Source organism: Talpa europaea (genome assembly GCF_964194135.1).
Source record: "Talpa europaea genome assembly, chromosome: 1".
Classification (NCBI taxonomy): Eukaryota; Metazoa; Chordata; class Mammalia; order Eulipotyphla; family Talpidae; genus Talpa; species Talpa europaea.
The window spans coordinates 12,177,416-12,199,794 of record NC_140073.1 but is presented as its reverse complement, the minus strand read 5'-3'; the positions used below and the strand labels follow the sequence as shown (position 1 = coordinate 12,199,794).

General features: G+C 47.8%; 3 protein-coding genes across 5 annotated transcripts; 2 read left to right on the top strand and 1 right to left on the bottom strand.

Moving 5' to 3' along the window:
• The first annotated feature begins 5,018 nt into the window (after window positions 1–5,018).
• PTPMT1 (protein tyrosine phosphatase mitochondrial 1) lies at window positions 5,019–9,800 on the top strand. The gene is made up of 4 exons (XM_084245690.1): window positions 5,019–5,213; window positions 5,305–5,385; window positions 7,462–7,653; window positions 9,473–9,800. Exons 1-4 carry the CDS (start codon window positions 5,040–5,042, stop codon window positions 9,629–9,631), a joined length of 606 nt encoding a protein of 201 aa, XP_084101816.1. The 5' UTR covers window positions 5,019–5,039; the 3' UTR covers window positions 9,632–9,800.
• Window positions 9,801–10,901: 1,101 nt separating this feature from the next.
• Window positions 10,902–14,537, bottom strand: KBTBD4 (kelch repeat and BTB domain containing 4; the record flags this gene model as incomplete). 3 transcript variants are annotated; one of them, XM_084241437.1, is made up of 4 exons in its annotated part: window positions 10,902–11,762; window positions 12,205–12,311; window positions 12,934–13,551; window positions 14,391–14,537. In XM_084241437.1, 4 exons carry the CDS (start codon window positions 14,428–14,430, stop codon window positions 10,902–10,904), a joined length of 1,626 nt encoding a protein of 541 aa, XP_084097563.1. The 3 variants fall into 3 exon arrangements, with proteins under 3 accessions (XP_084097563.1, XP_084097562.1, XP_084097564.1); XM_084241436.1 differs by having other exon boundaries at window positions 14,412–14,430; XM_084241438.1 differs by lacking the exon at window positions 14,391–14,537 and adding an exon at window positions 14,307–14,340.
• A 40-nt stretch (window positions 14,538–14,577) lies between these two features.
• NDUFS3 (NADH:ubiquinone oxidoreductase core subunit S3) lies at window positions 14,578–19,980 on the top strand (the record flags this gene model as incomplete). Its single annotated transcript, XM_084242739.1, has 7 exons — window positions 14,578–14,641; window positions 14,753–14,818; window positions 16,277–16,374; window positions 16,585–16,734; window positions 18,337–18,462; window positions 18,614–18,733; window positions 19,737–19,980. The coding sequence occupies 7 exons, from the start codon at window positions 14,578–14,580 to the stop codon at window positions 19,902–19,904; spliced, it is 792 nt and encodes a 263-aa protein (XP_084098865.1). The 3' UTR covers window positions 19,905–19,980.
• Between the last annotated feature and the right edge of the window lie 2,399 nt (window positions 19,981–22,379).

Below are 22,379 nucleotides of genomic sequence, written 5' to 3'. Positions count from 1 at the left end.
ATAGCCATAAAATAAGAACTTGGACTTTGAACTAGCCATTTCTTTTTTTTTTTTTTTTCTTTTCCTCTTCCATGGAAGGATGTAGCAATCTCTAGGCAAAGTCCAGCCAATAGGGATCTCCTGATTGTCTTTTTTTTTTTCAATTGGTTTGTAATTTTTAAAAAAGATTTATTTATTTATGCATACAAGAACTGGGGAATAGGCCAGAGGTGTGGAGGAGGTGAGAGGATTCACCAGAGACAGGGTATGAGCAGAACAGGTGGACTTTGAACTAGCCATTTCTTTTTTTTTTTTTTCTTCTCCTCTTCCATGGAAGGATGTAGCAATCTCTAGGCAAAGTCCAGCCAATAGGGATCTATTGTCTTTTTTTTTTTCAATTGGTTTGTAATTTTTAAAAAAGATTTATTTATAGGGGGGAGGGATTGGGGTCAAAATAAAGGGGTTGCAATTGCTTGGGGAATATAAAAATAAAAAAATTTAAAAAAAAAAGATTTATTTATTTATGCATACAAGAACTGGGGTCTAGGCCAGAGGTGCGGAGGAGGTGAGAGGATTCACCAGAGACAGAGTAGGAGCAGAACAGGCAGATGTACTGAAATACACTCTCTGCTGCACCATGTGGGTCACCTCACAGGCCTGGGATCAAAATTGTGCTGCATTGGCTGGGGATAGCTTGGCAGGGCTGTTAACCCTTGCGCCACCAGGGAGGCCCTGGTTTGGAATTCTTTATATATTTTTCATAAAAGTTCCTTATGAGATATAAATACCTGTCTGTGGCTGGATTAATGTCAATAAGTCCTATTTATAATTGGTGATTCTTGTGTTCCATTTAAGAAATCTTTGTTTCCTCCAAGTCATGAAAATATTCTCCTTCATTCTTTAAGCTTTTCACATTTAGATCTATAATTGGTGTGAGTGCTGTGGGCTAGTGGTCTAGTTTCTTTTTTTTTTTCTTGTCTTGTCCAAATCTCAACTGAGATTTTCAGTGAAATCTTTTTTGGGGACTCCTCATATTATTGTTGCTAGGAATGAAACCTGATGCAACCAGGCCTCCCTGGTAGCATAGGGATTAGTCTCAGCGCTATCACCACCATGGCCTGAGTTCGATCTCCAGCCCGGGAGCAACCCACATGGCGAGCAGACCTTTCCTGTCTCAACCACTGCTCCCCTCAGCAGTGTATTTCAGTCAATCCGCCTGTTTTGCTCCCCACTGTCTCTGTTGAATCCTTTTACCCACCCCCCCCCCGCACCTCTGACCTACACCCCAGCTCTTGTATGCATAAATAAATAAATCTTAAAATAAATAAACAAACTTCTTAAGAAACAGTCTTTAAAAAAAAAGAAAACTATTCGGTATGGTGCGTTAATCTCACAGTCTTCGTTGTGGAGATGGCTTCCAAGTATATACATCTGTCAGTGTATTAAAATGTATATTTTACATGTGTGTAGTATGTGTCATGTATACTCAACAAAGTTATGAGCAATTCACTGTAACACTCTTAAAGGGAAGGGCATATCCTTAGTGTAGCAATTTTATTCCTAGAAATGTTTTCTTCACAAACACCAAGGGGAAGCATGTACAGAGGCCTTCCTGCAGTATCCTTTGATTCAGTCAACTTGTATTTATTGAATGCCAGTGATGTCAGTCACTGGCTAGACAATGGGTTATAGGCATAAATAAGATGAACAGGGCCTCTGCCCTCATGACACTAATTATATTTGCCGGTGGTAAAAAATAAGTAAAACAGACTCTACTACAGTTGTATTTTCCTATTCAACAACAGGAAAATGGTTAAAGAAATGATGGTACAATTAAATGTTGGTCTCTCCAAAGCTAGTATAAATGTAAATATATATATATATACACACATTAATATATATATATATACACAGGAAAAGAGGTTGTGGCTTGTAGGAGGCAAATATATGAAGTTGTGGGTCTGGAAAGGAAAGGAGAGAAACAAAAACTTCCGGCAGTATTTGAGTCCCTCGTACCCCTGGAGTCTATTGTCAGCTGCCCATTTGCCCTTTCAGAGATTTATTTTATTAGTCAAATAGATGATCCTTTTTGCCCATATTAGTAAGAGTTGAGATTCACAATCCATCAACAGATGCATAAACATAATGTAGTATAGACAAACGATAGGATGTTCTTTGAGTTTAAAAGGGAAGGAGGGGGGCCTCCCTGGTGGTGCAAGGGGTTAAGATGCAACCTATGAAGCTATCGGCAGCCACTGCAGCAAGAGTTCGATCCCTGGCCAGGGAGCAACCCACATGGCACAGCAGTCCTCTCCTGACGCACCTGCTCCTCCCCTCAGCAGTGTATTTCAATTAATCTGCCTGTTCTGTTCCCCACTCTGTCTCTGGTGACTCCTCTCACCCTCCCCCCAACCCCTCCGCCTGCGCCTCTGGCCTGTACCCCATCTTTTGTATGCATATAGAAAATATAGAAAGAGAGAAAAAAATCTTCATGCTGCAAAGACTTTATAATAGCAGAATTTGAAACATTCCTAAGTAGAAGAATGATCACATCATGGCTTAGTAGTTTAAAATAGATCACTATAATTGGTAAAATAATATGGAAAGTGCTTACAGCACATTTAGTGAAAAAAATCATGACACAAAATTTTATCACTATTACAAAGATTTTTTTAAAATAGACCACATGCATTATTACCATATGACCCAATATTCCCCAGACAAATGAAAACTTAAGTACACATCAAAACTCGTATGTAAATGTTCTCATTATTGAAAACAGCCAAAAAAGTAGGAACACCCCAAATGTCCATTAACTCATAAATGGAGAAACGAAATGTGGCACGTCCATACAATGGAGTATTATTTGGCAATTAAACAAAACACAGCAATGAGATACACCACCATATGGGTGACCTTGAAAGCACTGTACTAAGTGAAAGTGAAGGAAACCAGACACAAAGGAAACATATCATTTCTTTTATTTCAAATATTCAAAACAATCTACAGAGACAGAAAATAAATTAGTGGTTGCCTGGGTTGTTGGGGGAAATGAGGAGTGTCTGTTAATTAGTATGAGGTTTGTTTTTTTTTTTTTTTAGATTTATTTATTTTTATTTATTTATACAAGCACTGGGTACAGTCAGAAGCGCAGGAGGGTGAGAGAATTCACCAGAGCCAGAGCGGGGAGCAGAGCAGGCAGAGATACACTGCTGAGGGGAGCAGCGGGCGGCAGGAGAGGTCTGCGCGCCACCGGGATCGAACCGGCGCTGCAGAGGCTGGGGGCAGCTTCGCAACCCAGCGCTCAACCGCTGCGCCACCGGGGAGGCCCTAGTATGAGGTTTCTTTTGGGAATGATAAAAATGTTCTAAAGTTCGTTGTGGGCCTCCCTGGTGGTGCAAGGGGTTAAACATCACACTATGAAGCAATCCACAGCCTCTGCAGCATGAGTTCCATCCCCCGCCAGCCAGGGAGCAACCTACATGACCAGGCCGACTTCTCCTGTCTAGCCCGCTGCTCCCCTCAGCAGTGTATTTCAGTCTATCTGCCTGTTCTGCTCTCCACTCTGTCTTTGGTGGGCCTTCTCACCCCCCCGTACCTCTGGCCTGTACCCTAGCTCTTGTACGCATAAATAAATGAATCTTTAAAAAAAATAAATAAATAATATTGGTTGTGGTGATGCTACACACTGAATATACTAAAAAATGCTTTAAAAAAATGAATTGTATGTGATTGTATCTCAACAAAACCATTATAGGTTTTTTTAATTGGAAGAAAACTAAATGACTTTGAGGAAGTGGGATTACGGGTGATTAAAATAGACTTTTCTGTTGTTATGTTACTTTTGTAGGGATAAATAAGTCCTTTCTAAAAAGCACGGGGTGAGGGGGGCCTCCGGGTGGCACAGGGGTTAAAGACACAGCCCTATCAAGTGATGGCCAGCCACTGCAGCATGAGTTCAATCCCCAGCCCGGGAGTTAACTCACATGGAGCAGCAGACCTCTCCTGTCTGGGCCCACTGCTCCCCTGATTAGTGTATTTCAGTAGATTTGCCTGTTCTGCTTCCCACTCTGTCTCTGGTGATTCCTCTCACCCCCTGCACCTCTGGCCTACACCCCACTTATTATTTATTTAATAAATAAATATTTAAAAAAAAAAGCACTGGGTGGGATGGATATTTCAGAGAATTATTTCATTGTAAATAACCAGCATTACAGTCTTTTACCTCTTTGCAGGTGTGAGTTTTATATTTAAGCTTATGTTTCTTAGTCATATATTAATATATTTTCATAAGATATATTTATATATTTTCCATACGTATAGAAACTAGGGTTTGGTCAGGATGAGCGAGCCAAGGATTCAGACATATGGGGGGTGGGTGGTGATGGGAAGGCGACTATGGGGCCAGGTCCCTGTGCGCCCCGGGCCAGGCCCCCACTCCTTCAAGGTAGACCCTCTGCTTGAAAAGTTCAAAGCCCCTTGCGCTTACCCGTCTTCAGCGCCACGCCTACCAGTCTCTTCCTGGTTGTGTCCCCTCTTTTTGGAGGGGTCCCCCCCTCACTTGTGGGCTTAACCCCTCCTCTGGCCGGCGGCGAGGAGGGCGGATGGGGGCGGGTGGTGTCACCGCCCCGGCGGCCGGTGGCCCGGGCCCCGCCTCCCCGGGGGGTCACACACCCCCGCGGGGCTCAGCGCCCCCTCACCCGGGCTCACAGCCCCCCCGCGGGAGGGGGTCCGCGGGGGTCGCAGTTTCAGGGTGGTGGCCTCGGGCCGGCCGCCGGAACGCCGGGGCGGGTCCCAGCCTCGCGCGCGGGCCGCCGCGGTCCCTCCCCCGGGCCGGCGGCCCCTCCTCCGGAGCCATGCGGCGGGGCCCGGGGTCCCAGAGCTCGGTCCCGCCAGCGCAGCGGGCCGGGCCCGGCGTTTCGGCGCCCGCCGCCCGGCCTCGGCGGGAGGCCGCGAACGCGCCGCCCCCGTCCTCGCCGCCCTCCCATGTCCACTCGTGGGCGCGGCCCGCCAGCCCGCCCCGGGGCAGGTGGCCGCTGCGCCCGGCCGGGTGGCGCGGGATGGCGGCCGGCGGCCTGCTGGGGGCCGGCCTGGCCCGGGTGCTCTTCTACCCGACGCTGCTGTACACGCTGCTCCGCGGGAAGATCCCCGGCCGCGCGCACCGCGCCTGGTACCACCGCATCGACCGCACGGTGCTGCTGGGCGCGCTGCCGCTGCGGAGCCTGACGCGCCGGGTGAGCCGGGCCGGGAGGCCGCGCCGGGCCTGGGCGCGGGGGGCCGCCGGCCGCGCCGCGCCCTTGCTGAGCCCCCTCTTTGCCTCGGCAGCTGATTCAGGACGAGAACGTGCGCGGGGTGATCACCATGAACGAGGAGTACGAGACGCGGTTTCTGTGCAACTCCTCGAAGGTGAGGGGCCCCGGCCGGGGGAGGGGGCGCCGGGGCGGCGGCGCCCACCCTCCCGGGCCTGGGAGGGCCTGAGGGGCTGAGGGGGGGGCGTGGCAGGAGACCGTGCCTCCGAGGTGGGTACCCCAGACTTTTTTTTTTCACCCCCGCACAGAGGAGGGCCTTGGCCTCTTAAGCTCAAAAGACTAGGGCTGGAGGGGGAAACAAATTGTGAAATTGAAACTGATGTGAAAGCTATTCGAACGTAGAGTTGACAAAGTCTGATGACTCCTTTGTGCACAGATGGGTTAATTCAGTAACTGAAATCTAATCCAAATTGAAAGGCAACTCTTTTATGGCTTGCTGAGTTCATTCAGTCCACTTAGTGAGCACTAAATTTGGATCAGGCGCTGTGTTAAGGTGCTGTAAACTCTAAGAGGAAAAGCTCACCCTCCTTGCCATCTCCAGGCTTAAATTTATCATAAAAACCACTATTCAAAACCTGTATAGGGCGCTGATTTGAGGAAACATGTTAGAGATCAGAGTGGAAGTCCAAAGTTTTATCACAACCAAGTTCAGGCCTAATATAATTTTCATTAAATGTGAATGCTTGAAACTGTCTACAATTGTTATTAGATGTCAGTGTCTATAGTGTTTGATATCTATTAGCACTATACATTGAAGATGTTACTATTACAACCTGTAATTTTTTTGCCTCCCTCAACCTGTATTTTTTTTTTTTTTATAGAGGCATGCTTTATTTATTTATTTGTTTTGTTTATACATGCACTGGGTACAGTCAGAAGCGCGGGAGGGTGAGAGAATTCACCAGAGCCAGAGCGGGGAGCAGAGCAGGCAGAAGGACCGAGGTACACTGCTGAGGGGAGCAGCGGGCGGCAGGAGAGGTCTGGCGCCATGTGGGACCCTCCTCCTGTGGCCAGGGAGCAGCTGGGGATCGAACCGGTGTCGCAGAGGCCGCAGGCAGCTTCGCAATCCAGCGCTCAACTGCTGCGCCACCGGAGAGGCCCAACCTGTATTTTTTTTAAATCTTAAAAATATGTAACTCACATTAAAAATGTTGATTGGTGATGGCATACCATTTTAAGTAATGGATAACAGTTCCTTGGATTTTTCAACGTACTTACTACAAGCCTCAGGAGTTATTGGTCAAGCTTGTAAATGTTCCTTTGTGTAGTCAGTGCTATGGGGCAAGAAAAGTACTCTAAATTGCTGGGTCTCTGGGTATGAGGCAGTGACATTTATAAGATTTGGCTGTATCATCCCACTAGCCTAGAAAAAAGAAATCTCCAAGGCCGTGGTTCAAATATTTCAATATGCCTCAAAGTTATCTGACAGTCATGTTAAAATAGCAGATTCCTCGGTACAATCAATCTCCAGAGAGTCTAACTCAGGAGCTTTACGGTGTGGCATAGGAATCTGAATATTTAGCAAGTTTCCAAGTGTAATTAATGCATCAGCCACAAGCGACACAACTGTTTTTATTGTAAATTTCATGAGCAGTATAAAATAACTGACCTTCATTCAGAGTCATAAAGTCTCTGGTTAGAGATAACTGGAGTTAACTGGAGACTATCTGAAGTCTTAAAGCAAAAATAAAGTTGCCCAGGGCCTCCCTGGTGGTGCAGAGATTAAAGTCTCAGGGCTATCAAGCTATCGCCAGCCACTACAACATGAGTTCGATCCCCAGTCAGGGAGCTGACCTACATGGCACAGGCAGACTTCTCCTGTCTTGCCTACTGCTCCCCTTGTCAGTGTATTTTCATTCCTGTTATGCATCTTTCGTAGCTGTATTTTTGTATAGCTATTATTTCGCAGCTAAAGATCCAAATACCCAAACGGTACTTTAAGAACACTGTAAGTCTTAGACTTAATTGTAACTCAGCAGCACAACTGTTCTTTGAACGCCCGACCATGCAGGTCAGCCATTTTAATGACTTTGTGGAAGATGTTTACTTTTTCAGAAAACAGTGAGCGGTATAATCACAGTCGTAACCCCTGAAGCTTCCTTGTTGCTTTGCTGCTTCTTGAGGGCCATCTTCATACTACTAACTCCAGGCTTTTTTCATTCTCTGGTTCCAGGAGTGGAAAAAAGTAGGTGTTGAGCAGCTGCGGCTCAGCACAGTCGACATGACCGGAATCCCAACCTTGAATAACCTCCACAAAGGAGTCCAGTTTGCTCTCAAGTACCAATCGCAGGGTCAGAGTGTCTACGTGCATTGTAAAGCTGGGCGCTCTAGGAGTGCCACTATGGTAGCAGCATATCTTATTCAGGTAGGAAAGATCTAGAATACTTCAGTCTACCACCAGGCTTTGCTGAAAGAAGCCACGTCCCCTCTTTCAGGCTTGGGAGATGTGGGAGTGTGGAAAACTCCTGAGCTTTGCAGATAGGCTGAACTCTGGCTTTGCCACTTGCCAGCTGTGTAACCTTAGGCAAAAGTAGCTTCCCATCTCTGATTCTGTTCCCTCAAACTAAATTTGTTATGAAGCTTAAATGAGAAATGGTATCAAGCACTGATCTACAGCAGGCTCTCAAAAACTGAAATTGCAAAGGATGTTAACACCAGCAAAAGGCCAGAAGCGTGTTATAAATAGCATGTCAGAAAATCTAGTCCTGTAGACAGTAGTGTTGATCACTTACAGCTCTACAGTATTCATATTTCTTCAAGTATCTCACAGTAAAGTTCTGGACATTGATTTCTAGAAACAATCCAAATGGAATTTTATCTGTTGTTTAGCTATGATTGGCTGGTGGGATGTTTTAAAAAAATATTTAGAAGCAAATACTCTAGTCTAATATTCCATTATATACCCCCAATTGACTTTTTTTGGTTAAAAGATTTATTTATGCATACACGAGCCGGGGTACAAGCCAGAGATGCGGGGGGTGAGAGGATCCACCAGAGACAGAATGAGGAACAGAACAGGCAGACTGACTGAAATACACTGCTGAGGGGAGCAGCGGGCTAGGCAGGAGAGGTCTGCGTGCCGTGGGTTGCTCCCTGGCCGGCAAGGGATCGAACTCGTGCTGCAGAGGCTGCGGATTGCTTCATAGTGTGGTGCTTATTAACCCCTTGTGCCACTAGGGAGGCCCATTTGACTCATTTTTGCCCCTGCAGAACATTTACTAGGTCATGCTGTGGATGGTTTAAGGAAAAGGGAAATATAATCAGCCTGACCCTCTTGTGTTACTGTGGACTGGTGAGTATATGATTTAACAGTACCGAAGCGCTGGTCATTAGGAACGTCTGCCTGGAAACAGGGTCTAAGGAGATTTTGTGTTGAGTGAGAACTGAACGGCAGGCTAGAAATCTATGTTTTCTTGAGTTTTAAACCAGTAAGTATCCTTGGGACACAAAGATAACCCTTCTCATTAAAGTATAAAGTGCGGGCCTCCCCGGTGGCGCAGCAGTTGAGCTCTGGGTTGTGAAGCTGCCCGCAGTCTCTGCCGCGCCGGTTCGATCCCCGGCTGCTCCCCGGCCACCAGAGGAGGGTCCCACATGGTGCGCAGACCTCTCCTGCCGCCCGCTGCTCCCCTCAGCAGTGTACTTCGGTCCTTCTGCCTGCTCTGCTCCCAGCTCTGGCTCTGGTGAATTCTCTCACCCTCCCGCGCTTCTGACTGTACCCAGTGCTTGCATAAATAAATAAAAATAAATCTTAAAAAAAAAAAAATTTCTTAAAAAAAAAAAAAGTATAAAGTGCTTTTTCTAGCTATGAATACAAGTTACATAAAAACACCTGTACAGTTTTGCAGGAAAATCTTATTACCCGTGGTTCAGCTCGAAGACCGTCTAGTAGCTCTAGACAAGCCTAGCTTAGTTTCCCACATTCAGCCTAAAACAATTAAGAAAAGACTTAAAGACTGACTTGTTTCTCCTGGCCTGTTGCACAGCATAGTGAGACAAATTGACTGAGTGGGCATTCCTTATAATTTATGTGAGGGGCATGGTTTTTAACTACCCCCTGACATTGGAGTTTTATTACAAAAAATAAAAAAGATTCTGAGAGCCCTAGCACCTGCTATTAGGTCAAGGACACCTTCACTCCTCCTCCTTTCTTTCTCTGCTGATTTCCCAACTCTATATTACTTCAGGTGAACAAATGGAGTCCAGAGGAGGCTGTAAAAGCTATCAGCAAGATCCGGTCCCACATCCACATCAGACATGGCCAGATGGAAGTTCTCAAAGAGTTCCACAAGGAGATTACTGCAAAGGCAGCAAAGGAGGAGACTTATCACACATCACAGACATGAAGCACGTGGAAAGAAAGAAGACAACCCCGCTCGCTACAGAAAAAGTTTAACAGGACCACGGGAACTTAAACTCAGACTTGACTTAACAGAAGTATGCTAAGTAATGGATAGTCGCCCTCCCTTTGTCGTTTCATTTTTCTGAAATAACACTGTTTATGGCTAGAAAGGTTTAGCATGGCTTCACTTCATGGGGTATGAAGATAAGAGGCAGGGATGGACACTTAGTGAATAGGGTCAAAGAAATCTATCGCACACTTAATATGGTATGTAATGGTGTTTAGCACCGTAATTCAAAAGCATTCAACACCAGGAAAAGAGGGGACATGCTGGGCTTTGGCTCCTTACCACTGCCAGAGCCCCAACTCAGCGGTGCCCTCCTTTCCAGCTCTCATTTTTGATCTCTCAGCAGTGATCCCCTATGTGGAAACGTATGGGATTCAATCGGTATTGCTGCTGACTTAGAAATGTGAGGATAAGTAGTTTCCCTTCAGAAGCCGTCTCTTCAGAATTCAAAACACACACACATATCCCTTCAAAAACTTTTATTTGTATGAACAGTTCTTAGCTCTTGACTTAATTAGAGCTATTTAAAGAGTAGAGACCTTTATGTATTGAATTTGAAAAAAGTTTCTGCTATTAATCAGAAATAATCCTTTCTACTTCTTTCTGGCTTACCCCTTGGAGTTAGCCAAAAATAAAACCAAAGTATATGTTTCCTGACGATATATGACAAAACAAGAGACAGAATATTCTGTATTCTAGAGTTGACTGTTGCTGGTGAAGGACACCTTCAGCTTAGTCCATTCTCCCACCAAAGCCTGAAGGAAAACGCTTAACACCTAATTCTTTGTGGAAAAATTACCAACTAGCCACTTTGCAGGCTATAGAAAAAAAGGAAGACTGGGCATCTTTTCTCCTTCCTTGGGATGGGGATGGGGATGATTCTATTTAACATTGATCAGGTAAAGGGGGGAGGGTGTGCCCAAGGTCTAAAGAGAGGCTTGCTTGCTCTAAGGAATCTGTAGTGAGGCACAGGCTGACCAGGGGGTGGCAGAGAATAGGCTGGCCTACTCAGTGCAAGCAGCCAGCTCAGCAGCAGCAGTCTAAAAAGCCCCAACAGATACTTCTATGGGTTCAGGGAAGGGGTAAGGTGCTGCTTTTCTAACATGTGCCCCCCAAAACCATAGTATTCTGAATCGGGACTTGGTATTGGATGGGTTGGTGCTGAAAAAGGGAAAGAGGGCAAGTCAGCCGCTCTTTGCACACTGCCTTAGGCCAACACAAACTGCAAATTGGTAAGCAGCACCTTAATGCCTCTGGTGACAGTTATGGCTGAAGTGGCAGGGTCAAGCTTGTAGGTGTTAGCATCCCCCTTTTTATATCGGTCCCGAAAAACATAGATGCTCCCATTACAACTGGCGATCTTCCAGAGGGATGGGGCAGAGCTCCAGGCCTCAGGAAGGCAAAGCCGCGTAAAGCTGTCTAGCATGGGATTGTAGCATACCAGGGAGTCCCCTTCAGCCACGATGAATACCAGGTCCTTATGCACAGCTGCATGCATGCGGCCAGCGAAGGGCAGCACATAGGGCTTCACATGGCACTTGTCTGTCTCTGTGTCAAAACACTGAATGAGTCGGGATGGTTTGGTAAAGAAGTCCAGGTCATTCTCCTCCCCCCCTAGTAAGTAGATGATCCCATTGAGGTTGGCACCAGCAGCTCCTGACACAGCCACCTCTAGCTGGGTTGTCTCAGTCCAGACATTATCACCTACCCGATAATAGATAACTGCATTGGAGAGGGTATCCTGCAGTGTCTTGCCACCCAGTGAATATATAGCATCTTTCCCAGGCACAGACACCAGGGTGTGCTGGAGCCGGTCCCGAGGCAATGGTGCACACCACTCCCAGTCCACAGTAGCATTGTTGCACTTCCACATGCGCCGTGGGATGGACCCTCCCACCACATACAAGTCTCCGCCATGCTTGCAGGCCGCAGTGATCTGGTGGCACAAGCTGTTTTGGCCACTTACACTGATGGAGTCATCTTCAGCACAGTGTAAAGACACAGCCAGCGAGTGAGTACGAGATGACTCTTTCCCGATCAGGTAAATGTGCACATTCTCCCCAATTTCCTATTGGCAAAATTAAAGTTATAAATGGTATCTATCCCTTCTAGGTCAAGGCTCAGCTGAAATGCATATCCTTAAGTTTCTGGACCACACTCTTACTCTAACCTGCTTCCTTCTAATTACCATAATCTTCAATTGCTTTCTTTCACGCATTTTATGCTAGGGTAGATAGCCTGTTGCATTCATCCTTCCAGCTTAAAAAAAAAAAAAAAATCAGGAGCTAGTGCTTTAGACAAAAGGTTGCTTAGGATTATTAATGCAGTTCTCAAGGAGCTTTAGAGTAGAGAGGTTGGCGGTTTCTGGCTTCATGTGTGAGTCTTCCTCCCCACCTCTTATCAACTTCAAACCAGAGACAACTTACTCACCAGTTACTAAAGAGGACAGACCTATAGACAGCTGGAATGTGTGGATACTATGATGTCCCAACCCAAGAAATCTGCCTTACCTTCAAACTAGTCCTAAGTGACTCTGCAAACGCCTCTCTTTCTTCTTTATTAAAATTGATCCAGGCTTCTATTGCCTCTGTTGGGTTCTGGGAACATGGAACTCCATCTGTGAGAGCCAAAGGAAAAGCATGATCAATGGCAGGTCAACAATCAGAAAGGGAAATTTAGAGCCGAGGGCTTTAAAGACGTGAATCACTTTGTTAGACTACCACAATGGACACATGTGTAGGAGGAATTTACCTACAGTTGCCCTGTTTCTTTTAATCAAAATGGATGGTTTGATATATTCCCAGTTGCCAATCTGAGCTGCAAAACTCAGACCGAAAGTATGATTAGACCATGCAGGGTCAGGGTGGTTACTTAAAGTTGGTCTATTATTTAAAATATTCCTGATTAGTTATCTTGACTCATCATCAAATTACTTGGGTAGCTCATCCTTTATGTATATATAAAGTATAAAACAAATGAGGACACTTATGCACAGCAGAAGTTTGAATATAAATAGCTCCTCACTACCTTTTGTGGATCAATGCTGCTGCTTTTATTTTGTTGGCTTCTTCCTCTGTGACTCTGACAAATAGCTAAACTAAATCTCAACTCATTCTCAGAAAGTGACTACATTTATTATAGGGAATAATACCAGGAAGCCTGAGGGTTCCTTTCAGGCTTTCCCCTGTAGGTGCCATACCCAAGCAGCTGGATATGATGCGCCCTCCCCCTCAACTTACCGGAGATGATATCAGTGAGTAGATGGTGGGGTAAGTGGAGAAATTCCTCTGTGCTCTGCAGCTGGGCCAGATGGGCCTTGGCACAGTGCTTGGCAGCAGTGTAGAGCTCGGGATCACTGTGCCGATCTGCTAGCCACATCACCTGAAGGCAGTTCCCCACCTGCACTGTGCGGGCCAAAAACCTCGAACATTCCTCAAAGAGAGATGTCAGCTGATACATGTCTGACACCTCATAAATTTCCTGCAGCTCATCAGCTCGAAGTTTCACAGTTCCATGGTAGATATAATCAACCAGGAGCTGGAAAACGGACTCACTGACATCCTGCAGCACAATCACCCGGTTGTGGGCCTCCTTCAGGTTGGAAGTGAACATGGACCGGAAGAAGCAGCTCTGAGCTGAGAGGACCAGCCGGTGGAGTTGAAACTCCCGGCCTTCCACTGAAATAGTGACATCAGCAAAGAGCTCTTCCTCCAGGCACAGTTTCATGATGCCCTGAGCTACACGGCCTGAATGTGACCGATCTTTGAAAGTGTAGTTCACAAAGTAGTTCTCATCCATGGATGCTCCAGGCTCCTCTGGTGATTCCATGGTAGCCATCTTCTCTCTCTGCCAGCTGTCTGCAATGCAACACTACCCTGAGTAATTCAGGGACTCCACAGCCACTGTATAAGAATCCAACTGGCCAATTCAGGGAGGGAGGAGGGAAAAGTGAGAGCAAAGTGGGGGACTTTTCTGATGCTCTCCTTCAACATAGTTGGGTTCACTCTCCTGTGGCGGAACCCCATCCCTAATTAAATCAATAAACGTTCCTGTTTGGGTGCTTCCCTGAGAAAACACAGGCTATTCCTTTCTACGATACAATAAAAGACTTGGTATTTATGTCAACACATGAAAGAAAGCAAGGGACTGGAAAAAGCCTATAATTTTAAAAATCTGGCAAAAAGACTTACTAGCCAAATAACTCTTGGGCATAAAACTAGTGATGCTCGAGGATGCAAACTCCCCCCAGTCCCGCCTCCGTGGAGTCCATACCTTCCAATATTAGGCTTGGCCTGGGGCATCAGTCAGCCCCAAATTTGCTCTTCGCAGAGCTTTCCCCCACTCGCTCTAATGACTGCCCAAGACTCTGTCCCAGAATTTGAAATAGATACCAGCCGTCCTCAGTGAGGGGCACGCGGAGGCCTGTTGCCACGTGCAGCGTCGCGCTCACCCGGAGTCGTCTGGGAAACAGTCGCCAGGGAGACCGTTCTTCCCCTCCCCCCGCCGGCACGCTCGCTCCCGCCCGCCGGCCTTCGTCCAAAGCTTGGTTTAAGCAACGGGGAAGGGGCGTGGAATGTGGGATCCAGAGTCCCCGCCCCGTCTCCTCTCTCACCCGTCCGGTTCTTTAGGGTCCTCGCCTTCTTTCCAGCCTCTGGCACACCAAACTAGGGCCGCGTTCACCTCACGGTTTCCCCACCTGCCTGCCTCGCTTTCTCACCTGCGTTCCCTCCTTTCATTCCGAAGCCCGGAATCCGGAACCTCTGCTTCCGACCTCGCGCCCGCCCGGAAGAAGATCAGATGCACACTTCCGCTTCCGGTCCGTGCCCTTGGGGCTCCGTGTCCTGTGGGTCTTGCCGTGGCTGCCTGGTCTGCATCCGGGGAACATGGCGGCTGCGGCAACTAGGGGCTGGTGGCGGGGGCTCGTGGGGGCTGTGGCGCGGACCGCGGGTGAGCTGGGGGCAGCCGGCTGAGAACTGGGGAAGGCGAAGCGGCGCGCCGGGCGCAGGGAGTCCCTCGGGCCTCACTCTGCGTTCCTGTACCTTTTATCTCCCCGTGCAGTGGCCGGGCGACCCTCGGCGCTGTTGCTGCCAGTGAGGAAGGAGAGCGCCGCGGCCGACTCGCGCCGTGAGTATGTGCGGGCCGGGCCCTTTTCGGGACTGTAGGCGGGGGCTCCTTCACTCCCTTCGTCAGATGTCTGCACTTGCCCCGGGATGCCCTTCCCTTCGACCTCCTGGCAAATCTCTGCTCGTCCTTGGAGGCCTGACTGCAGTGATCTTCAGAATCGGGCATTTACTGTGCCCTTAGGCTTCTGTGCTACGACCCTTACTACCTTGGTGCATTTCCCTTTCCACGATTCCCTTTTTTGCTAACTAAACAGCTCTTTGAGAACAGGAACAACCTTTGAGCTGCAGAGAACTGTTAGAATAGTAGTTCACATTAAGTAAGTGCAGATAGTAATGTATGCTAGACGCCTTGCTGAGCGTTTTAGTGAATAACCTTACTTAGTCCTCACATTACTCTTACCATGTAGATAGTATTACGCCCTTCAGGCAAATCAAGAGACAAATCAAAGAAGTAACTTTCCCAGAGTCTCAGACTTAGTGAGTGACAGGGCCGACCTGCCTGCTGCCAAACGCTGAGAACGCTTAATATTATTCTGAAGCCTGTGATATGTGGGTGATTAGTGATTTAGGGTTCCATGAATGAAAGTATGGAGATAAGTTACAATCAACTTAACCCAAATGGAAGCCAGAAGACCTGGCATTACCCCCCTTTCTGGGACTCAGTTTCTCCCTAACTATGCAACAATAAAGGCAAAAAGAGGTTTTAACTAGACAATCTATGAGGGCTCTTTAACCCTGAAGAAGCTCTTAGCTTGAGAAACTGTTCTGAGCCAGGTGTTAAGGAGTTTCAGAGAGGCAAAAGTTATGAGTCTGTCCCTTAAGGAACTAGTCTGGTGGGACATTTCTGGTTTAGCAGAAATGCAGGCACTGTGAAGGAAGAAGCATCTGAGAAGAGGCAGACACGTCAGCTGCAGTAGTAAGAAGAGTCTATGTAGGTGGCAAGTTTCCATCATTTCATATTCCCCGGAAGAAGAACCATCCACTCTCTCCTTTCTCAAAGTTCTGCAGACTCCTGTTAGGAGACTGAACCCCTTACAAGCCCAAGATACCAGGTGCCAGATTGCTGCTGCCATCTCCATTCCTTTGTTAAATATTCCTTCTCCTGGGTCTCCCTGGTGGCGCAGTGGGTCGAGCGCTGCGCTGTGAAGCTGTCCGCAGCCTCTGCAGCGTGGGTTCGATTCCGGCCATCCGGGGAGAAACCCACATGATGCAGCAGACCTCTCCTGACTCGCCCGCTACTCCCCTCAGCAGTGTATTTCAGTCAATCCACCCGTTCTATTCCCCACTCTGTCTTTGGTGAATCCTCTCGCCCCCACCCCTCCACACACACACACATCTGGCCTGTACGCCAGGTCTTATATGCATGAATAAATAAATCTTTTAATTATATATATATATATATATATATATATATATATATATATATATATATATATATATATGTGCCTTCTTCTTCCAGCCACAGTCAGACCCCGGGATGATGTAGCCCACAAGCAGCTCTCAGCTTTTGGGGAATATGTAGCTGAAATTCTGCCCAAGTATGTCCAGCAAGTTCAGGTAATATTCATTGTTGTTTGGTCTGGGTCAAGAAAGAAAGAATTGTGTTCTCAGGTGATACGGAATGAGTTAGCCTAGTATCAAAGAAACCATGGACTCCTGCATCCAAATTTGGGCTTCTTTCTCTGCCTTCAACCAGGAGACCCCAGCTGAAGTTAGCTGCCTCCTCAATAACTTTGTTCCTTCTCCCCTCCCCTTCCATGTGTGCAGGTGTCTTGCTTCAATGAGTTAGAGATTTGCATCCATCCTGATGGAGTCATCCCGGTGCTGACTTTTCTCAGGGATCACACTAACGCACAATTCAAATCCTTGGCTGACTTGACAGCAGTGGACATTCCCACCCGGCAGAACCGTTTTGAGGTCAGTCAGGAGATTTGAGACTCTGTGGGGAGTAAAGGAAGGAAAGGGGACAGGACAATTTTAGGGTAATGATTATTTGTGGGAACTGTAACCCCCTTAATTTCAGTTTGCATCAAACAGGGTAATGTAGCTGTCAGAGTAGGGCCTCAAAATCAGGCAGACCTCAAGTTTGAATCCTTGCTCTGCCGCTAATAGGTTGTGTGACGTCAAGCATTTTGTGTAATCTTTTTGAGTTTTAGTTTTCCTTTTTTTTTTTTTTTAAGATTTGTTCATTCATGCATACAAGAACTGGGGTACAGGCCAGAGATTTGGGGGGTGAGAGAGTTCACCAGAGACAGAATGGGGAACAGAACAGGCAGATTGACTGAAATACACTGCTGAGGGGAGCAGCGGGCGAACCAGGAGAGGTCTGCTGCGCCATGTGGGTCACCTCCCTGGCTGGGGATGAAACTTGTGCTGCGGTGGCTGCAGATAGTCATAGTGCTGCGTCTTAACCCCTTGTGCCACCAGGGAGGCCCCAAGCTTTCCTATCTTAAGGGCTGGTTGTGAGGATTAAATGAGATAGTATAGGTAGATCGTATAGCACAGACATGCTTAGTCCATATAACTATCAGTAATCACGGATCACCTACTGTTTGCCGGATCCTGGGATTAAGAGAGAAATAAGAGCCAATACCTACCTTCCAGGAGTCCCTCCTTCTACTCTAGTGAGGAAGGACACAAAACAACTTACTGTAATAATATGCAAACTTGGGGTGCTAGAAATGCTATAAGAACACAGAAGGGCACTCAGGTATCTGGGAAACTTCTTTGATGGAAAGAGAATAGAACGTTGGTGCTGAGTCTTAATGGATGACCAGGAGACCCGGCATTAGCCCAGTGAGGATTGGGGCTGGGGAGAACATCCCACACAAAGGGAAGAGCTTGAACAAAGATAAGTGTGCTTCCTCTATGTTTATAGCAGCACTGTTTACAATAGCTAAGCTTTGGAAACAACCCAAATGCCCAAAAATAGATGACTGGATCAAGAAGATGTGGTACATATACACCATGGAATATTACTCAGCATTCAAAAAAGATAAACACATGCAATTTGCAGCAACATGGATAGCGCTGGAAGGGATCATGCTCAGCGAAATAAGCCAAAAAGAAAAAGAAAAATACCGGATGGTCTCACTCATAGCAGGAATCTAGAAAACTTAAATAAGGGACCAGGAAAATGAATAACTATAAGAAAGTGAAAATCAGAATCAACAAAAAACTATGAAACAGAGACACTTTTGGGGGGGTGGGGGGCGGAAGGGGAGGGATTGGGATCAGAATGGGGGGGTTGCAATTGTATGGGGAATATAAAAATAAAATTTATTAAAAAAAAAAGATAAGTGTGCTAACGTGCTGATTTATATCCTGGCTGAGGCCTTTAAAAGGAAGTGTAAGTATAGGAGCATCTTGAGGTTTTAAGCTTCAGGACAGAAGGGCAAGTTCGTGGAGTGGAGCCAATAACCAACCTTGTATCCCTGATGCTTCACTGGGTGACTCACTCGCCCCTAATTCCTCAACTTGTGGCTATCTTGGTCCTGCAGCTCCCTCTGTTCTCCCTAGATTGTTTACAACCTGCTGTCTCTGCGCTTCAACTCAAGGATCCGTGTAAAGACCTATACAGATGAACTGACACCCATTGAGTCTACTGTCTCTGTGTTCAAAGCATCCAACTGGTATGAGCGGGAGGTGAGTTACTGGACATGGTTGGCCCTGCCTCTAGGCTGGAGTTGGGGAATTGGTTGAAACTACCAGATCTACCAGCTGCAGTGCAGCCCCTCATCTTTGTCGTGGTGTGATGACTGGGTGCCTGAGAGCCTTTTTTTTTTTTTAAATCTAGATTTGGGACATGTTTGGAGTCTTCTTTGCTAATCACCCTGACCTACGAAGGATCCTGACAGACTATGGCTTTGAGGGACACCCTTTCCGGAAAGACTTTCCCCTGTCTGGCTATGTTGAGGTGGGAACTTTGGAACTGGGGCAGTAGCAGGGAGGGGACAGCTAGAAACCTGCAGGAGCATGAGCTTGGCAGGAAATATGGCCTGTGGGTTGTGGTGGTTTAAGAGTATTGACTCTGCCTGCAAATTCTAGCTCTGCTATTGTAATCTGGGGCCAATTGCTTAGTTTCTCTTTGGCACAGTTTTCTCATCTGCAAAATGAGAACAGTAATTGTACTTAACTGTTAGATTTCTGGTACACTAAATAATGTGTGTGTGTGTGTTATGGCATATTATAAATGCTCAATTGGGTGCTAGCCATTGTAATGACCATTTTCATGACCAAGACAGCTGGGGACCTAGTCTGTCCCATGATCCTGAAGTAGACACTCGTTTGACCCTGCCCTGGGTCTCTAAGAAAACAGCTGACAGGCAGGCTCAACTAAATGATGGGGTGTTGAGAATGGCTAGCGTCCAGCCCAATAACATGTGACTACAACGGCCTTACAAAGAATTCCAGGGCTGTACTGTGCCATCTGCGTGCTGCCTATTGTTTATTAGCAGGAAGATGGTCTGTTCTATACTTAAACACTTGTGATTTTATAGCAAAGTAACTTTTTAGAAATATTAAGAGGGTGGCAGTTAGCCTTTCTCTTCAGTTCCCACATGCTCCTTTTTCTTGGTATTTCCCATTCCCAGCACCTGACTGTCCTAAATTATTAAACTGATTGTCCAATAAGAAAAGCCCTGCCAAGGCCACAGGATCTGAACTTGAGACTTGCCAGTTTAGGTTTACTCTTTTAAAAAAAAACCCACTGACTTGCTCACTAATACTGGGCAAATGCTCACCGCTGCCTTACTTATGAGTGTGTGGATGGGTAAGAAAAGTCATTTCTGCTGGAAAAGGAGCTCAGAGCTCATTTGGGGTGTGGGGGGTGAGGATGGGAACTTAGCCAGTGGTGGCAGGGCGTAAATGACTTTGACTACGCCTGTCTCAGCACTCAAGCCTGCCTTTTTCTTTCGCAGTTACGCTATGACGATGAGGTGAAGCGGGTGGTGGCTGAGCCGGTGGAGTTGGCCCAGGAGTTCCGCAAGTTTGACCTGAACAGCCCTTGGGAAGCTTTCCCTGCCTATCGCCAGCCCCCTGAGAGTCTCAAGCTTGAAGCCGGTGACAAGAAACCCGAAACCAAGTAGTTCAGGGAAAGCATGTGACTCCTTGAAAGCATCTTTTCTATCATTGCCTGTCTGTGTAAATAAAATCTTACTTAGATTCACTACTCTCTGTGTTTATTATGGCTAGAATTGAAGCTTTGACTCAGGACCGGGGAGATGCAGGCAGGGGTTTTTCCCTGCTGCCTTAGAAAGACTACCAAAGTGGGGAATCTTACTTTAATGGAATGAAGTAGAGCATTTGTGGATTTAGTGACCTACCGGCCTGGATGTATTTTTGAGAGATTCTGCAGCTGAAACTGAAAGTTCTCATTGTCCACTGAGCTTGGGATGGGCTTGTCACAGCAGACTGGTGGCAGCTAATGGGTCCATGGGCCTGTACAGGACCAGGAAAACCCCCACTCACCATGTTTGAGTCTTGAGCCCCACATCCTGTTCCCCTGCACTTGAATAACCCATCACATTTGGGCTCAGAGACTCTTTCAGGACTCTGGCCTGAGCTGAGACTGCTGTAAGGAACAAAGGCTGTCTAGGGTTGGGGCAAGACATTCAGGAGCTGCTGGTCTGTTTTCCAGGGGACAGACGCCCTACCTGAGTTCAAGCTGGTGGCTCCTACCAGCCAGCATCCCATGCATGTGGAGGACCTGGCTTTTCAGCTGAAGCTCTTGGCTACTTAGAGGCTCCCTAGAGGTTGGGCTGGACAGGGTGTCAGGGACTGGGCTCTGATGCAGGGTGCTTTGAGGGTGAGGAGAGACGGCAAGATAATATTTCTGCCTGGACCCTTTCCTACCTCGAGGGAGGAGGGCCAAGCTAGAGCTCTTGCTACCAACTTTTTCCTGTTAAGTAAGCAGCCCGTCCATCTGGGTAGGAACAGGGAAGTCCTGACAAGTAGGGAGCAAGGATCCTACAGGCTAACAAGCAAAATTTTCATATTCTTGGGGGGATGGAAAGAGCCCCTGGGAAGCTAGGGCTAGCCCCTCCCTTTTTTACCATTGCAGACAGCAGTGAAAAGCAGGGAACGCAGGAGCAGCCTGCAGTGGAAAGTTCGAGCCCTTTTGTATCGCAGGCAACACGACGTGGTAGGCGTGGCTGGGACACTGCAGTTCAGCGAGGGAGGGCCTGCGGGAACGGAGATGCAGGAAGCAATGTTTGAGGGTTTTTTCTTCAACCTGAGACACGGGAGTGGAAGTGTCCAAAAGCCCCTAAGCTCAGGGTTAGAAAGGGAGAGGGACAACCCAGCATGGGTCTGCTTATGCCCCCCGGGGCCCACTCTTGTTCCCTTCCCTGCTCCCCAGAACCCAGCACATCCCTCAATTGGTTCCCCTTCCTTACAGCTGCTCTGGGCTGGAACTGGATGACATGGGACAGCTGTACATCCGGGACCAAGAACTGGTGTCCACATATCCAGGCTGCCAACGCACTCTGGGACCTGTGTAAGGACTTTGTCCCCAGGGCCAGCCCCCTTCTCTGTGGCTCTGGGCCTCCACCCTTCACCCTAAACCCTCTCACTGCCAAACCCCCACCCCACACCCTGTCAGACTCATCCCAGGCAGGAGCTTCCATCTGGCACCTGGTTCTTCCCACTGTGTGCAGGTCTGGTTTTTACCCTGGACCCCAGTTTACCCCTCTCCCATCTTCTTCAAGGGGCTGCATCCAGCCTGACTCCCAGGCAGGACTTGCAGGCAGTGTGTGTGTGTGTGTTTACTGGGGTCAGGGTTGGGTTGAAGATATACTGACAGGGAAGCTGCCTCCGAGTAAAGTCAGGTCAGATCCCCCAAGTCCTACCTCTGCAGGTCCTGTGAATCTACAGAAACCCTGTAAGTGCTTAGCACTCAGTCCTAATTTACACTAAACTTGTTTAAACCCAAAGCTCTGGGGTCCCTGAGTTCCCATTTTGGGCTAGACTGGACATCTGGAGGTGTGGATGGGGAGCAGGTGGTGCTTTGCCTTTTGGAGAGACTGGGGCGAGAAGTCTTTGGTCCCTCTCGACGACGACGCTCAGATGAGCATCTTTGAGTGAGTGTGGCTGGGAAGAGACTAACCCAGGCTGGCTGGCATAGCCCGGATCCCATATAGCTCCTCCCATAAAACGCTCTGTTCTGGCACTCTTGTTGCCTGTGTCCTACATCCAGAAAAAGGGCTTTGACCCCTGGCCTGAGCAAATAACCCTCCGCATCGAGGGAGGGTGGGTGTCAGGGCAGCTGGGCTATCAACTGCTCATCCCATTCACACACCCCCACAATAAGAAGGCAGGGAGGTAGCACGCCCCCGGTGAGGTAGCCAGGCATCACCTGGCCCCAGGAGAGACGACTCAGCCAGGCCCCAGGAGAGATGTAGCAGGTGGTCCCGGCAGAGCTAGAGGAAAGGGGCCAAGAAGAGAGGCCCTCCCTGGCTTAGGGCGGTGGGCTTCCCCCATCCCCCACCTCCTGGCATAATCCCGCCCTCCGCCCCCGACCCCCGCTGGGGCCAGCGGTACAGCCTCCCTCCGGGCCCCAGACC